The sequence below is a fragment of the Podarcis filfolensis genome (assembly GCF_964270895.1).
Source record: "Podarcis filfolensis genome assembly, chromosome: 8".
Lineage (NCBI taxonomy): Eukaryota > Metazoa > Chordata > Lepidosauria > Squamata > Lacertidae > Podarcis > Podarcis filfolensis.
The window spans coordinates 2,721,829-2,739,996 of NC_139611.1; the positions used below are offsets into that span (position 1 = coordinate 2,721,829).

General features: G+C 46.9%; 1 protein-coding gene and 1 long non-coding RNA gene across 2 annotated transcripts in view; both read left to right on the top strand.

Annotated features, from left to right (window-relative positions):
* The window catches only part of LOC310769919, a 77,487-nt gene extending 71,937 nt beyond the window's left edge, over positions 1-5,550 (top strand). The window contains exon 3 of the long non-coding RNA XR_014551848.1: positions 5,418-5,550. This is a non-coding gene — a long non-coding RNA (uncharacterized lncRNA). The remainder of the gene's footprint in view (positions 1-5,417) is intronic.
* Positions 5,551-13,962: 8,412 nt separating this feature from the next.
* Positions 13,963-17,314, top strand: LOC310769911 (small serum protein 5-like). Its single transcript, XM_083629795.1, has 4 exons — positions 13,963-14,117; positions 14,471-14,564; positions 16,271-16,400; positions 17,144-17,314. The coding sequence occupies exons 1-4, from the start codon at positions 14,115-14,117 to the stop codon at positions 17,247-17,249; spliced, it is 333 nt and encodes a 110-aa protein (XP_083485921.1). The 5' UTR covers positions 13,963-14,114; the 3' UTR covers positions 17,250-17,314.
* The last annotated feature ends 854 nt before the right edge of the window (positions 17,315-18,168 follow it).

Consider the following 18,168-nt stretch of genomic DNA (forward strand, 5'->3'; position numbering starts at 1 on the left):
CAGCTTCCGGTAGTACAGGCTGGCTTCACCCTCCCCAGGCTGGATACCTGGAGGTCTCCGCCTACCTCAGCCAATCACCCAATCCCGCCTGGGGATGCGTTGCCAGGGGATCGGCCAGGTAAGGGGAGGGACCACCCTGCCCACACAACAGAAGGTGAATCTTACCTGCGAAGTGCCAGTTGGCTCCAGAGCTTTTCCCACCTTGCCCTCCCTTAGTTGAGCCTTCTTTTGCAGGTACGCGGGTGCTGCTATGTCATGGTCACTGCTGAAGGGCCGAAAAGGAATTTTCCTGCATTGGCAGGTTTTGCCTTTCCCGTAGCAAAACATCACAACTATGGTGGTTTCAGGTGTTGGGCGGAATCCTTTAGTCTTTCTTCCTAAATGGGGTGTGTGTGCGTGAAGCAGTGACCCATGCCCCCCTTGCAGCGGTGATCCCAGGGTTCCCCATTAAAGGGGTCTTGAGGGGAGACACTGGCCATACGCTGAGCGGCGAAACAGGGGGCAGGAACATATGTTCTCCAGAGCCAGCCCAATCCCCACACATCCTGGATAACCCTGATGTCTTCCAGCTCCCCAGCTGGGGACTGGGAAGGATAAGTGCCCAGTGCCTGAGCCAAGGTCTTCCTATGCCTGAAACTTAATAAAGTTCTGGCCAATTTTAATCCCATAGCACGTTGTCTTGAGTCCTTATTCTGCTTGGGGCGCGCCTAGGGTTGGGGGGACTCCGCCTGTCCACGCAAATGGATTGAATTTCTCTCCATAGGTGAACTCTATGCCCCAATAGATATGAGCAGAGCATGCACCCACATGGCTCCTCATGGAACACAGCTAAATGCATGAGTTGCAAATGTAGTAGTCATGGGATGCAATGCTGTCCCAGGTAGGCAAAAGCCTCCAAACAGTGTTGTATTTATTCATCTCTCTAAAAGTATCACTAGAGCGTTTTGTCTCTCTGCCTGGAAGGAGAGTCATAGCCTCCATAGGGAGATGGCAATGGCTGTCCTCATTAAGAATTTAATGTGTGCATAGCTCTGATGATGTTCTGTGTATTGATCCAAATGCTACCTTTAAAAAGGTAAAAGGTAAAGGACCCCTGACAGTTAAGTCCAGTCGCAGATGACTCTGGGGTTGTGCGCTCATCTCACTCTATAGGCTGAGGGAGCCAGCGTTTGTCCGCAGACACTTTTTCCGGGTCATGTGGCCAGCATGACTAAGCCGCTTCTGGCGAACCAGAGCAGCACACGGAAACGCCGTTTACCTTCCCACCGGAGCGGTACCTATTTATCTACTTGCAGTTTGACGTGCTTTCTAACTGCTAGGTTGGCAGGAGCTTGGACCAAGCAACGGGAGCTCACCCCGTCGCGGGGATTCGAACTGCGGACCTCCTGAGAGGCTCAGTGGTTTAGACCACAGCACCATCTGCATCCCAAATGCTTCCTTACAAACAAACAAAAAGCATACTACGCCCCAGTTCCTATCACTCTGTCTTGGACAGAAACATAGGCCTACATTTCCCTAATATAAAGCATTTGTATATGCTATTTTCACTAATATATTCATTTTTAAGCACATTTTTACCCACTTCATGTATTTTGGTAAACAATGGTTAGTTGGTGAACTGCATCACAAAATTTGGATAACTGAATTTCCAGAGATGCCTCTGTTTTGGTTCTCATATTATTTTGAAAAGTGCAAATTTGATAAATTTGGCTTTCAGTATGAACTTAAGTGAACCCCCCCCCCCAATCCCTAATCAAGACCGGTTTCTTCTAAAGTGCAGCCAAGCACATTTCGTGCAGTGTGTGTGTTTGAAATGTTGTGTAGAATGAAACACATTTTTGCACAGCTGGGTCTGGTGCACACCCAGCCCGAGATTCCCCAACCAAATTTGCCTCAGGCAAACCCAGGTATGATTTCCAAAACCTTCGTTTCCCCGGGATCCAGCAAAGCATTTCCAAGATAGATGAAGGCTGTGGAAGAAAAACACCTTGGCGACTTTAGATCAAGCCTGGCCTGCATGTTCAGCTCCTTCTTAGATACGGTGATTCTGCAGGTCCTGATGGATGCAAAGGGGAGTTAGGTTAAAAAACATGGGAATATAAGTACGTTAAAATCCAAGGCCCCTCCAAGGCATGTTTCTAAGCTTTCAACACACATCCCTGTCCTTTCACATACGGGAATCTAAATAATTCCGTTATCTGTGTGTGTCTCTTATCTTTTATTGAATATTTATTATCATGGATAAAAACAAATACTGTATTTTTTGCTCTATAAGACTCACTTTTTCCCTCCTAAAAAGTAAGAGGAAATGTGTGTGCATCTTATGGAGCGAATGCAGGCTGCACAGCTATCCCAGAAGCCAGAACAGCAAGGGAGATTGATGGTTAAACTACTCTGGAAGTGTAGCTCGCTGAGAGGAATTGATACTACTTGTCAAAAGGTAAAGGACCCCTGACAGTTAAGTCCAGTGGCGAACGACTCTGGCTTTACTGGCCGAGGGAGCTGACGTTTGTCCACAAACAGTTTTTCCGGGTCATGTGGCCAGCATAACTAAGCCACTTCTGGCGAAACCAGAGCAGCGCATGGAAACGCCGTTTACCTTCCCACTGGAGCAATACCTATTTATCTACTTGCACATTGACGTGCTTTCGAACTGCTAGGTGGGCAGGAGCAGGGACCAAGCAATGGGAGCTCACCCCGTCATGGAGATTCGAACCACTGACCTTCCGATTGGCAAGCCCAAGGCTCACTGGTTTACACCACAGCGCTACCCACGTACATCTCCCAAAATATTGCTGAGGAATTCACTTCCCTGGGGCTCCAGGGAAGTGGCGTTTTCTGCCTCAGCGCAGCCGTAGTCTGGCCCTGGTTGGCCATGTTTTCCTCCCTGCGTGGTCCTTGGTGCCTCTCACTTCTTGCTAAAAAGCCCCTGACTGCAAGGTTGCTAAAGATGCCTTATGACTGAAGCATGGCAAGATCTTCTTTTCTTGCTAGAAGCCCCTGGCCATAAGGTTGCTAAAGATACCCAATTTCTTCACAAACATGCAACAACTTGTTTTTCTTACTAAAAAGTCCCTACCCTCACAATTTCTAAAGAAACAACACCCTAAAGAATGTTTAGCCACAGCTATTTTGAAATAGCAATAGCAACCTATGCCCTAGCTGCTATAGTCCTTTAGCCTTGTGACCTTCATAATTAATTTTAAAAAGCATGTTTTATTTTGCGAAAGCAATCTGAAAAGACAACCTAAATATATTTCTCACAGCCGGGGAGGAATTTTTCCTGCAGATAAATGGGCTTTAGCTTGTCTCAGAGCAAATGTCACAACTTTGGCAGATGACCCTCTCCTAATTTCATGTGCCTGTATCCTGTCACCTCTTACTTGCCTTTTCTCTAGGGTAAGAAATCTCAAATGCTGCAATCTTTCCTTGGGGGAGTTGCTCCACCCCCTTGTTCATTTTGCTTGCAATGTTTTCTTCCTGGCAAGCATTTTCTTGGCCAATTTGCTGGCCTTTTTTGACAGTATCCTTCTTGAGGTGAGGCCCTGGAGACAAATATCTAGAGCCATATCTCTTGCAGAACTCAACACTATCCTGGTCTAATAACATTTAACGTGATTTTCCTGTTCCCAGTTCTGGTTCTGATCTGCACTTATCAGTGAATATCTCTGGAAGACGTAGAACTCTCTCAGCTGTTCTTTTAAACATTTATGTCATCAGAAGCAAATGTTTCCTTCTGATGCAAGCATTTTCTTCGCCCGTTAGGACCTCCATCCCTCTCATTTTGCCACTCCTCCTTCCCATTTGTATAAAAGACTTACATGAGGGACACCAGAACTCTTTCCTCCACGCCCCAGTAAGAGTTTGCCAGCAAATCATTGAAAAACCAAGATGGTAAGTGGAATGCTTTGGGGATGGTTGGTACACAACTTTTTCTTTAATCTAGATTAGGTTTAAATGGTGGAAAGGGAGATTTGTGTGTGGAGAGGGGGTGTGCAAAGGCATTCAGAATTATGAGGATTGAGTACCTCACTTGCTGAGGCTTTCTCAGACTCCAGGCTTATCTGACGGCTTATCCACCCTTACTTTTCCTCTGCTCTTTCCAGGCACAGTCTGTGCTTTATAGCAGGGGTAGGCAACCTAAGGCCCGGGGCAGGATGCAGCCCAATCGCCTTCTCAATCCGGCCCGCGTACAGTCCAGGAGTTTTTACATGAGTAGAATGTGTCCTTTTATTTAAAATGCATCTCTGGGTTATTTGTAGGGCATAGTAATTCGTTCATATTTCCCCCCAAAATATAGTCCGGCCCACCACAAGGTCTGAGGGACGGTGGACCGGCCCACGGCTGAAAAAGGTTGCTGAAAGGTTGCTCTATAGCTTTAAGGCTCACATTTGGGGATCAAATCCAAAGCCGGGATGGCTTTTGTAATTCTGGAACTGTCCCTCTTAAAAATCCCTCTTAAGTATAAAATGACCCAACTCAGCTACTCAAGTGTAGAAGCTTAATATAGAGGGATTTTTACAAAGGCCTAGGGTTGAATCCAGTGTGAATCATACTCAGAGTAGATCCATTGAAATTGATGGACAAGACTAACTTTGGCACATTAATTTCAGTGGCTCTACTCTGACTAAAATTTAGTCACATACATTTTTAAACAGAACGAGAGGTTCTACATATAAATATATGATAGCATCATGTTGAACGATTTCTGTATGTGTGTGTCTGTTTTGCAGAAAATCCTCTTGAGCCTGACTGCCTTGTCTCTGACACTTGCCTTGTGTCAGGGATTCTGCACATTCAGCAAGCACAAAGCAGAGATTAAAGATGGTAAGTAAACAGCAACATAATGTTGATATGTAATCTATTCATGGCCAAATAATTATTTAATGTTTGAAAAATGTGTTCCTGACTAGAGATGAAGGGGAAATGTACCCCATTCATTTTTAGCATACACCTACCAAATCTGCTCTTGCAGAACCAGAACACAGACCAAAATGCACCTTTAAAATCTACACTTCTCCGGATGTTGTGATGCTGCTCAGAGTCTAAAATGACCTAACGCTGCTCCCGTCTCATCTTCTCATTGATGAGTCCCTGCTTAAGCTCTTACTTTTATTGTGTATTTTGTGTTTCTTACATTGTATTTTTAGGTTGTGAACTGCCCTGAGGATGGTATATAAATAGTAATAATAATAACTGATAGAAATTGAAACGGACAGATTCCCCCATCCACAGGGCGCCCCATTCACTCCCACCCTGTTTTAAGCTTGGAACCACCGTCTGCAGACACAAGCAGGAGACTGCATGGCCGCAGTATAAGTCACTGTGCTTCTCTTGCACAGTCTCTGCATTGTGCTGAGCAGCAGCTTCTTACTGCATGAGCTGTTTGGGGGCTAATGTTAAATTTCTCTCCCTAGGTCAGCCGGTGCTGCCCACTGAGTGTACCGATCCATATGATGGCAGGAAGCATCCATTCGGCTCTAAGTGGAATACAGCACAGTGCATGGAATGCACATGTAGTGAAAGTGGAATGGGATGCTGTTCCAGGTAGGCCAAATACCCAGAATGGCACTGGGTCTATTAATCTCTTTCAAATTATTTTGCCCCGTTCTCTTTGGAAGATCTTCTGCTCAATAAACATTCAGGGACGGAATTAGCTGAAGATGGGTGATCCAATTAATCTATACATCTGAAGATAGGTTGCATAAAATTGTTGCCTACATTTCCTTGAACCAAACAGTGAATTGATTGATTAATTCAGATATTTATAGACTTTATAGAAAGCAGAGTCATGAAATTTGATTTGGAACAAGCACTGAGCATGTCCAGAGTGCCTTTCCAATCATCCGAAGACCAGGCATTCGCTGTGCGGAAGCTTGGACTTTGGGATCTCCCTGAGTCCCAGATCCTCTCATCCGGAGACCACCTAGGAGCTGGTGCTGGGGAGGGACCCCGATGCACCCAATGGAAGAGGACCCCTCCTCTTTCCTGCACCTTCCTGTCTCCTTCTGTCTCCCTCCTGGCTGGCCTCTTGGTTTTGCACCAACATTTTGCTACACCCTTTTTTGTGCATGGGTGCTGCCCTCAACCACCGCAAACATAGTGGGGGGTGGGGAAGAATCATCGTACAGCAACATGCAATGGCATATTGTGCAAGACATTCAGCTTGGATTCCCCAGGAGAATTTGGCCTCAGGGCAAATGTTTTCCAAGGGCTTGGTTTTCCCTGGATCGAGCAAACATCTTGCAAAACTGCTTTTCTGCAAGGCAGTTCCAATCATTCTTGGCATGTCCTAAGCGAGAAGGAGAAAGGAGCGCTCCTCTACAAGATCTCCATAAGCTCAGGGAAGCCTTAGTTTACACATTGTTCTTCTTCTTTTTAGGTACGGTGGTACTGTTGATGTTCAGGGATGTAAAGCAGTGGTAAATCCAAACACATGTAAATATGAGTTCTATAAACTGGACGAACCCTCCAAACCCTGTACCTGAGCTTTACAAATCCCACCCAAATTCCTTCCATGTAAGAGAATCTGAATAAATCAGTCATATATGCATTTCGGTGTGTATCTGTTGTCTTTGCTGGATATCACTACTTGCAGAATTTGGTACATATCATAATGATGATGATGATGGTGGTGATGATGATGATGATGATAATAATAATAATAATAATAAATTTTATTTATATCCCGCCCTCCCCAGCCAGAGCTGGGCTCAGGGCGGCTAACAACAATAAAACAGTACAACACTCTAAAATCATTCATTATAATATTAAGTGAAATCAAACCAATGGCAATCATTGGGCCAGAGCTCCGCGAAGATTGCCAAAGGAGGAAGTCATGTCAGGTTGTGCCCTGGCCAAAGGCCTGGTCGAACAGCTCTGTTTTGCAGGCCCTGCGGAAAGATGTCAAGTCCCGCAGGGCCCTAGTCTCTTGTGACAGTGCATTCCACCAGCTTGGAGCCACAGCCGAAAAAGCCCTGGCTCTAGTTGAGGCCAGCCTAACCTCTCTGTGGCCTGGGACCTTCAAGATGTTTTTATTTGAAGACCGTAAGTTTCTCTGTGGGACATACCAGGAGAGGCGGTCCCATAGGTATGAGGGTCCTAGGCCGTATAGGGCTTTAAAGGTTAAAACCAGCACCTTAAACCTGATCCTGTACTCCACCGGGAGCCAGTGCAGCTGGTATAGCACCGGGTGAATGTGATCTTGCAGCGAGGACCCTGTAAGGAGTCTCACTGCGTCATTCTGCACCTGCTGGAGTTTCTGGGTCAGTCTCAAGGGCAGCCCCATGTAGAGCGAGTTACAATAATCTAGTCTAGAGGTGACCGTCGCGTGGATCACAGTGGCTGGGTCAGGGCGAGAGAGATAAGGAGCCAACTGCTTAGCTTGGCGGAGATGAAAAAATGCCGCCTTTGTTATAGCTGCAATCTGCGCCTCCATGGAAAGGGAGGTGTTGAAGATTACACCCAAACTCTTAACGGATGGTGCTGGCACTAATTGCGCTCCCGCAAGAGATGGGAGTTGCCCCCCCAATCCCATATCGTCCCGTCCCAGTCACAGGACCTCTGTCTTCGAAGGATTTAACTTCAACCGGCTCCCACGTAACCATCCAGCCACAGCTTCCAGATATCTGGTCAGTGTGTCTGGGGCCGAGTCAGGATGGCTATCCATCAACAGATATTGGGTGTCATCAGCATACTGGTGGCAGCCCAGCCCAAAACTCCAGACAAGCTGGGCGAGGGGGCGCATAAAGATGTTGAAAAGCATCGGGGAGAGTATCACACCCTGAGGCACTCCACACACCAAGGAGTGGCGCGATGACAATTCCCCCCCAAGCGCCACCCTCTGTCCCCGACCAGAGAGAAACGAGCACAGCCATTGAAGGACTGTGCCCTGGATTCCCACGTCGGCAAGGCGGTGGTCCAGAAGTTTGTGATCGACCATGTTGAAGGCTGCTGACAGGTCTAGAAGAATCAGCAGCCCTGACCCGCCTTGATCCAGCTGCCTGCGGAGATCATCTGTTAGGGTGACTAGAGCCGTCTCGGCCCCATGACCAGCACAGAAGCCGGACTGGAATGGATCCAGAGCCGATGTTTCATCCAGAAACCCACCAAGCTGTTCAGCAACCGCTCTCTCAATCACCTTACCCAGGAACGGAAGATTCGAAACCGGGCGGTAATTGGATAGATCTAAGGGATCTAATGATGTTTTCTTTAAGAGCGGGCACACCACTGCCTCCTTCAGTTCCCCTGGGAATGTCCCGGTGCCAAGGGACAAATTGATGATATCCCCTAGGGGGGCCCGCACCTCGTCTGGACACGCTCTAATCAGCCAAGACGGGCACGGGTCAAGAGGACAGGTGGTGGGCTTTCCAGCTTGGAGGAGTCTGTCCACATCGGCTGGGGATATCTGGTTAAAGTGGTCCAATACTGGACAGTCGAGGGGCCTCCAGTTCCTTTATTGTATCCAAATTGGCAGGGAGGTCATGGCGGAGCAACAGGACCTTCTCCGCAAAAAAGCTCGCAAATGCCTCACAGCTGTGTGTCAAATTGTTATTTAAATTTGGCTGTCCTTCAAGGGACGTTAAAGACCTAATTATACTAAATAATTGCGCCGGGCGAGAGCTAGCGGAGGCAATGGAGGCCGAGAAGTAGGACTTCTTAGCGGCCTTCACTGCCATCTCGTAGGTTTTCATAAAAACCCTATAAGATGTTCTTGAGGCTCTGTCACAGGCACCCCGCCATCCTCGCTTTAGCTGTCTGAGGTCCCGCTTCATTTTCCGAAGCTCCTCGGTAAACCAGGGAGCCTGGTTTCTGCGGGGTCGCAGAGGGCGCTTAGGTGCGATCTCATCGATGGCTGCCAGGAGCTGGATATTCCAGCCCTCAACAAGCTCAGTCAATGAGTCGCCAGGGGGAGCAAGGTCCTGCAAGGCTTGGCAGAATCTATCAGGGTCCATCAGCCTCTGCGGGCGAGCCCAAATCGGCTCGCCACCTAAGCAGGGTGGGGGTGGAAAGTCAATCCTGGCTTTCAGAGCGTAGTGATCAGACCATGACACCTTCATTGAAGGAGACATGATCACATCTATACCTACGCCAAAGATCAAATCCAGCGTGTGGCCTGTTTGATGTGTGGGGCCTGAAACAAACTGGGAGAGCCCTAGTGTCGCCATGGAAGACACCAGGTCCAGAGCCTGTGAGGAGGGAGTGGCATCAGCATGGATGTTGAAGTCCCCCAATACCAATAGCTTAGGGAACTCCAAGGCCCAGCCGGCCACCGCCTCCAGTAGGCCTGACAGGGTGGCTGCTGGTGCGCTAGGTGGCCGGTACACCAGCCAGACAGCCAAGCTCACCTCAGAGCCCCACACTAGGCCAACACATTCAATGCCGGGGATCGATGGTGATAGTAGAGCCCTGAAAGAACAATCTTCCCGGATTAATAATGCCACCCCTCCCCCCCGGCCCACAGTCCACGACTGGTGGAGGATGGAGAAACCCAGGGGCGCCATCTCTTATAAGGTAACATTTTCTCCTTCGCGCACCCAGATCTCCGTCACACAAGCCAGGTCGACCCCCTGCGAGGTAAAGAAATCTCGCAGGGTGGCGGTTTTGTGCCTATAGACCTGGCATTGTACAGCACCAGTGACGGAGGTGAGTAATCCTTGCTCACCCTACCCTCGTCCCTCGGGATGGGGCGCAGATTGGAAGGGGTATGAGCATACCCATACCTTGATCCCCTTTGCCTATAACATCTGCCCCCACCGCCATACCTCCCCCGCCCCTCCACGGTAGCAATCCCAAGCCTCATATTAGCCTCCATTGATGGCAATTGATGTTATTCTTTCCCAGCCTAGTTATTCTGCTTATAGTATCAGCAACTCGATAACTCTAATTAGTCGAGTAGAACAAACCAGCTAAACATCAGCTACCTCTCTGATTGTATGAAACTATTATATTCTTTGTCAGCCTACTATTATAATATTAAACAAAGCAATTAATTAAATTAAAAAATTAAAAAATAAACCCCCAAACATTCCACAGCTAAACAAACACAGCTATAACATACATTAAGGGAAGAAAAAACACCTAAGTAGCAGAAGAGGAACAATCAAACACCTAACAGTAAGTGTGCAAGTGTGCATGGAGCACAAAAATGATAGTGATAGACATGCCTATCTCAGCTATCAGCAGCCTTTTAGATTCTAATGGATTATTGTTGTTGTTATTTAGTCGTGTCCGTCTCTTCGTAACCCCATTGGACCAGAGCACACCAGGCAATGGATTATTAAATATTGCTTAATTGGATACGTTGTTTATTTTAAAGTTATTGTGGCTTTTTTGCATTGGATCAGATGGTTATTATTAATGTTTGACATTTTATTCTGTTTTTGTGTTGGGAGCAGCCCAGAATAGCTGGGGCAACCCAGCCAGATGGGTGGGGAATAATAATAATAATAATAATAATAATAATAATAATAATAGGCAAAGTTAATGTAGTGACTAAATGGCCCATCACAAAGCCATCTGTGGCTCCCTTCCTCGTTATGTCTACTCAAAAGTAAGTCCTATTGAATTCAGTTTTGCTACCTCCCAGGGAAGTGCAGGTGTGGATTTATAGTTCTTTGAAGCCCTCTTCCTTCACTTAAACAAATATGATTTGCACTGTGATTCCCCTCCCCAAACAACTTGGGAACAATTCCTGCTGGAGGAAGAGGTGGTGCTATGCTTCTGAAACACATGCCCTCCCCTCCCCCCCCCAAATTGGGAACTATGTTGGGAAATATGAAGACAATGCTGCTGCTGTGGCTGATACTTTTGTACGGCCTCCCAACTTGTGAATTATCTGGAAAAAGTTTATAACAACGATGATGCCTCCACACTGGGAACCCCCCTCCCCACAAAAGGGGCGGGAGAGACTTGGAAGATTCAGGGGAAATATCGAGACGATTTAAATTCTGATAATGATTATAATAATGCATCTGCACTGTCCCCAACAACAATAGTTTGGGGGAAATTAGGTAAAAGTAGATCATTGATGGGGCTGATGATGCCTCTGAACTAGGTGGCCTCCTGCAACAGCTTTGCAACAACCTCTGCTGTACAGCAGGCAGCAGAAACAAAAAAAGGCATTGCGTGGACAGGCGGAGTCCCCAGATCCCGAGTGCCCCCCCCCCGTCATGTGGAATAACGACTCAAGACAACGTGCTATGGGATTAAATTGGCCACAGCTTTATTATATTTCAAATGTGGGTAGACCTTGGCTCAGGCATTGGGCGTTCTCCCTTCCCAGTCCCCAGCCGGGGACCTAGGGAGCATCAGGGTTATCCAGTGTTTGTGTGGGGGATGGGCCGGCTCTGGAGAACATATGTTCAAGCAGAGTTAGCCGCCCCCGTTACGACGACGCCACAGGGGAGACCAATGACGACCTTTTGGCGTACGGTCAAAGCCTCCCTTCAGAAACCCCTTTAACGGGGAACCCTGGTATCGCCGCTGCAAAGAGGAAGATGGACAAAAGGATTCCGCCCAAGGCCTGATACCGCCAAAGTTGTGACGTTTTGCTACGGGAAAGGTGAAACCTGCCAATGCAGGGAAATTCCTTTCCGGCCCTTTGACAGTGACCTTAACGTAGCAGCGCCCACATACCTGTGAAGAAAAGTTCACCTGCAAAACCTGTGAGGAAAAGTTAACCTGCAAAATAAGGCATTAACTGAGGGTGGGTAGGGTGGGAGAAGCTCTGGAGCCAAGTGAGGATTCCCAGGTAAGATCCTCCCTTTATTGTGTGGGCAGGTAATCCCTCCCCTACCTGGCCTGATCTCCTTGGCAACGCTTCCCCCAGGTGGGATTGGACAACTGACTGGGGTAGGCGGAGACCTCCAGGTATCCCACCTGAGGAAAGGCAAAGCCAAGCCTATGCTGATGGAGCCGCTCCAGATCCAGGGGCTGCACGTGTCCACGCAAAGGGCGCCCCCCGTTTTATGCGGGGAGCAGTCATTGCCATCTCCTCCCCTCTCATATTCCACTGAGGCGCCTCTCAAGTAGCTGCCTGCTTCATATGTCTGCAGGCAAGAAAAGAAACTCGGCAGCCATGGGTTGACCCCCCTATTTCTTCCTCCAACCCACCCTGGCATTTTCAAAAAGTCCCTCAAGGAGCAACACAAGGAACAGGCAATTCCTGCACTGCTCTGCATCCCAACCACACACTTTTTAAAGGAAAAAAGAGGAGCTGCCTGCCTACAGCTCCATGTGGCTGGCAGGCAGCAAAGCAAAACTGGCAAGTGGGTGGATTCTGCCCTTCTTCCTCCAGCACTACATATAAAGCAAAGTCATGGTCTCCCCCAAATCATCTTGGGAAGGATGTGAAGGGTGCTGAGGGGTGCCCTAGTCCCTTCTCCAGACTTACCTGGGAAGAGGCATTGATTGTTAAACTACTCTGGAAGTGTAGCTCGCTGAGAGGAATTGATACTACTTGTAAAAAGGTAAAGCTAAAGGACCCCTGACGATTAAGTCCAGTGGCGAACGACTCTGGCTTTACTGGCTTTACTGGCCAAGAAGAAGAAGAAGAGTTTGGATTTGATATCCCGCCTTTCACTCCCCTTCAGTAGTCTCAAAGCGGCTCACATTCTCCTTTCCCTTCCTCCCCCACAACAAACACTCTGTGAGGTGAGTGGGGCTGAGAGACTTCAGAGAAGTGTGACTGGCCCAAGGTCACCCAGCAGCTGCAGGTGGAGGAGCGGAGACGCGAACCCGGTTACCCAGATTACGTGACTACTGCTCTTAACCACTACACCACACTGGCTCCAAGGGAGCTGACGTTTGTCCACAAACAGTTTTTCCGGGTCATGTGGCCAGCATGACAAAGCCACTTCTGGGGAAACCAGAGCAGTGCATGGAAACGCCGTTTACCTTCCCGCTGGAGTGGTACCTATTTATCTACTTGCACATTGACGTACAGCTTCCGGGTCATGTGGCCAGCAGTGCATGGTCTTCCCGCTGAAGTGGTACCTATTTATCTACTTGCACATTGACGTGCTTTCCAACTGCTAAGTGGGCAGGAGCAGGGACCAAGCAATGGGAGCTCACCCCGTCGTAGGGATTTGAACCACTGACCTTCCGATCGGAATGCCCAAGGCTCACTGGTTCACACCACAGCGCTACCCACGCACATCTCCCAAAATATTGCTGAGGAATTCACTTCCCTGGGGCTCCAGGGAAGTGGCATTTTCTGCCTCAGCGCAGCCGTAGTCTGGTCCTGGGGGTCCATGTTTCCCTCCCTGTGTGGCCGTTGGTGCCTCTCCCTTCTTGCTAAAAAGCCCCTGACCGCAAGGTTGCTAAAGATGCCTTATGATTGAAGCATGGCAAGATCTTCTTTTCTTGCTAGAACCCCCTGGCCATAAGGTTGCTAAAGATACCCAATTTCTTCAGAAACATGCAACAACTTGTTTTTCTTACTAAAAAGTCCCTAACCTCGTGATTTCTAAAGAAACAACACCCTAAAGAATGTTTAGCCACAGCTATTTTGAAATAGCAATAGCAACCTATGCCCTAGCTGCTATAGTCCTATAGCCTTGTGACCTTCATAATTAATAATAAAAAAGCATGTTTTATTTTGTGAAAGCAATCTGAAAAGACAACCTATATATATTTCTTTAGGGTAAGAAATCCCAAATGCTGCAATCTTTCCTTGGGGGAGTTGCTCCACCCCCTTGTTCATTTTGCTGGCCATTTTTGACAGTATCCTTCTTGAGGTGAGGCTGTAAAGACAAATATCTAGAGCCATATCTCTTGCAGAACTCAACACTATCCTGGTCTAATAACATTTAACGTGATTTTCCTGTTCTGGGTTCTGGTTCTGGTCTGAACTTATCAATGAATATCTCCGGAAGACGTAGAACTCTTCTAGCTGTTCTTGTAAACATTTTTGTCAGCAGAAGCAAATATTTCCTTCTGATGCAAGCATTTCCTTCCCCCGTTAGGACCTCCATCCCTCTCATTTTGCCCCTCCTCCTTCCCATTTGTATAAAAGGGGGTATGGGATTCTCCACAGACTTACATGAGGGACACCAGAACTCTTTCCTCCACGCCCCAGTAAGAGTTTGCCAGCAAATCATTGAAAAACCAAGATGGTAAGTGGAATGCTTTGGAGACAGTTGGCACACAACTTTTGCTTTAATCTAGATTATGTTTAAATGATGGAAAGGGAGATTTGTGGTGTGGAAAGGGGATATGCAAAGGAATTCAGAATTAGGAGGATTAAGTACCTCAGCTGCTGAGGCTTTCTCAGACTCCAGGCCTGTCATATTCAGAGTAGATCCATTGAAATTGATGGACAAGACTAACTTTGGCACATTAATTTCAGTGGCTCTACTCTGACTAAAATTTAGTCACATACATTTTTAAACAGAACAAGAGGTTCTACATATAAATATATGATAGCATCATGTTGAACGATTTCTGTATGTGTGTGTCTGTTTTGCAGAAAATCCTCTTGAGCCTGACTGCCTTGTCTCTGACACTTGCCTTGTGTCAGGGATCCTGCATGTTCAGCGAGCACAAAGCAGAGATTAAAGATGGTAAGTAAACAGCAACGTAATGTTGATATGTAATCTATTCATGGCCAAATAATTATTTAATGTTTGAAAAATGTGTTCCTGACTAGAGATGAGGGGAAAATTCACCCCATTCATATTTTAGCATACACCTACCAAATCTGCTGTTGCAGAACCAGAACACAGACCAAAATGCAGCTACCTTTAAAATCTACACTTCTCCGGATGTTGTGATGCTGCTCAGAGTCTAAAATGACCTAACGCTGCTTTGCATGTTCGGAGCTTTGCATGTTCCCTCGGCCCTAAAGGTGTTCAAGGCAAAAGTGGTTGCCGTGCTTGCTTATGCTGCCCCGCTCTGGGCCGTGATGACAGATCTTGCTCCCCTTGAGACTCTGCAAAGCCAATTCCTACGTCGGCTCCTAATGCTCCCCCTGTGCGTAAGCAACGCAGCCATGCGACTAGAATTGAAGGTCGCATCCCTAGAAACTTGCCTGTGGAAGCAAGTCTTCAATTACTGGTTATCATTGTGGCATAGATTACCAAACCATTACCTTGCCCAATGCTTATGGCGAGATGAATTCTCTAGCCTTTGGACTAGTAGAATTCATGCCAAACTCCTGAGTTATGGAATCTCTCCCTAAAACTAGACCAAATCACTGCTCAGAGACTGATCCGCCAAAGACTGGATGACATCGATTTACAGCGAAATTATACGCTGGGGGGAGGTGTTTGTTCGCCCCAGAACATTGGTATCACTTTAACTTACTGCGTTCCATCAGACCTCTCCTCCCTTTCGACTGTTGCACATAGACTGGCCTTCACCAAAGCGAGGTTTAACGTTTTTCCCTCCAATGTCCTGAGACATAGGTTCTCAAAGGGCCAAGCCCCCGCCGTGTGCGAATGTGACAAGGTGACGCCGGAGTCGCTCCAGCACATTATGTTCACTTGCCCCTTGTTTAATGTGCTACGGGCAAATTTGTTGGGATCAATCATACAGAAACTAGAGGGTACCCCACCAAAATTCCACCTTGCCCAAATCTTGCAGGACAAGGATACCCACACGACCCTGAAGGTGGCTAGGTTCCTAGTTGCTGTCCTTTCCCAAAAGCGACGCCAAGGAGCTCTACAAGCTAATTAAGGCGTAGTATGCCTTTCCATTTTATAGTATTTTATTGTTATAGTGGTGTTTTAGCGATTGCTTTTTTTCTCCTTATGGCACAAGCTGTTATTTATGTGTTGTTTTTACCTATATGGGCCTACGGCCGTAATAAATGATATTCTTCTATTCTTCTCTTCTCCGGATGTTGTGATGCTGCTCAGAGTCTAAAATGACCTAACGCTGCTCCCGTCTCATCTTCTCATTGATGATTCCCTGCTTAAGCTCTTACTTTTATTGTGTATTTTGTGTTTTTTAGATTGTATTTTTAGGTTGTGAACTGACCTGAGGATGGTATATAAACAGTAATAATAATAACTGATAGAAATTGAAACGGACAGATTCCCCATCCACAGGGCACCCCATTCACTCCCACCCTGTTTTAAGCTTGGAACCACCGTCTGCAGACACAAGCAGGAGACTGCATGGCCGCAGTATAAGCAAGACAGATGCCCAGGAGTTGGACAAGTGGAAAATTTGCAGTCACTGTGCTTCTCTTGCCCAGTCTTTGCATTGTGCTGCGCAGCAACTTCTGATTGCATTGATGTTAAATGTATAGGATTTCTCTCCCTAGGTCAGCCGGTGCTGCCCACTGAGTGTACCGATCTCTATGATGGGAGCAAGCATCCATTCGGCTCCAAGTGGAATACAGCGAATTGCATGGAATGCACATGTAGTGAAAGTGGAATGGATTGCTGTTCCAGGTAGGCCAAATAACCAGAATGGCACTGGGTCTATTCATCTCTTTCAAATTATTTTGCTCCGTTCTCTCTGAAAGACCTTCTGCTCAATAAACATTCATGGACGGAATTAGCTGAAGATGGGTGTCCCAATTAATCTTTACATCTGAAGATAGGTTGCATAAAATTGAGCATGTCCAGAGTGCCTTTCCAATCATCCGATGACCAGGCATTCGCTGTGTGGAAGCTTGGACTTTGGGATCTCCCTGAGTCCCAGATCCTCTCATCCGGAGACCACCTAGGAGCTGGTGCTGGGGAGGGACCCCGATGCACCCAATGGAAGAGGACCCCTCCTCTTTCCTGCACCTTCCTGTCTCCTTCTGTCTCCCTCCTGGCTGGCCTCTTGGTTTCGCACCAACATTTTGCTACACCCTTTTTTGTGCATGGGTGCTGCCCTCAACCACCGCAAACATAGTGGGGGGTGGGGAAGAATCATCGTACAGCAACATGCAATGGCATATTGTGCAAGACATGTCCTTTGTGCATTCAGCTTGGGTTCCCCAGGTGAATTTGGCCTCAGGGCAAATGTTTTCCAAGGGCTTGGTTTTCCCTGGATCGAGCAAACATCTTGCAAAACTGCTTTTCTGCCAGGCAGTTCCAATCATTCTTGGCATGTCCTAAGCGAGAAGGAGAAAGGAGCGCCCCTTTACAAGATCTCCATAAGCTCAGGGAAGCCTTAGTTTACACATTGTTCTTCTTCTTTTTAGGTACGGTGGTATTGCTGAAGTTCTGGGATGTAAAGCAGTGGTAAATCCCAACACATGTGAATATGAGTTCTATAAACTGGATGATCCCTCCAAACCCTGTTACTGAGCTTTACAAATCCCACCCAAATTCCCTTCATGTAAGGGAATCTGAATAAATCAGTCATATATGCATTTCGGTGTGTATCTGTTGTCTTTGCTTGATATCACTACTTGCAGAATTTGGTACATATCATAATGAAAGTGATGGACATGCCTATCTCAGCTATCAGCAGCTTTTTAGATTCTAATGGATTGTTGTTGTGGTTTAGTCGTTTAGTCACGTCAGTCTCTTCGTGACCCCATTGGACCAGAGCACACCAGGCAATGGATTATTAAATATTGCTTAATTTGATATGTTGTTTATTTTAAAGTTATTATGACTTTTTTGTATTGGATCAGATGGTTATTATTAATGTTTGACATTTTATTCTGTTTTTGAGTGTGTTGGGAGCAGCCCAGAATAGCTGGGGCAACCCAACCAGATGGGTGGGGAATAATAATAATAATAATAATAATAATAATAATAATAATAATAATTAGGCAAAGTTAATGTAGTGACTGAATGGCCCATCACAAAGCCATCTGTGGCTCCCATCCTCGTTATGTCTACTCAGAAGTAAGTCCCATTGAATTCAGTTGTGCTAACTCCCAGGAAAGTGCAGGTGTGGATTTATAGTTCTTTGAGGCCCTCTTCCTTCACTTAAACAAATATGATTATGTCGACATTGGGGGGGTGAGTCGACAACAATAATATTTCTGGGTTTGCACTCTGATTCCCCTCCCCAAACAACTTGGGAACAATTCCCGCTGGAGGAAAAGGTGGTGCTATGCTTCTGAAATACATGTCCTTCCCTCCCCCCAAAAAATTGAGAACTATGGGGGGAAATACGGTGACAATGCTGCTGCTGCTGATACTTATTTACTGCCTCCCAAGACAACTTCTGAATTATCTGGGGAAAGTTTATAACAATTCTGATGCCTCCACA

Coding starts and splice junctions, on each gene's coding strand:
- LOC310769911 (XM_083629795.1), top strand. Junction 14,565..16,270: donor CAAAGCAGAGATTAAAGATG/GTAAGTAAACAG, acceptor TTCTCTCCCTAG/GTCAGCCGGTGCTGCCCACT. Junction 16,401..17,143: donor GGAATGGATTGCTGTTCCAG/GTAGGCCAAATA, acceptor TCTTCTTTTTAG/GTACGGTGGTATTGCTGAAG.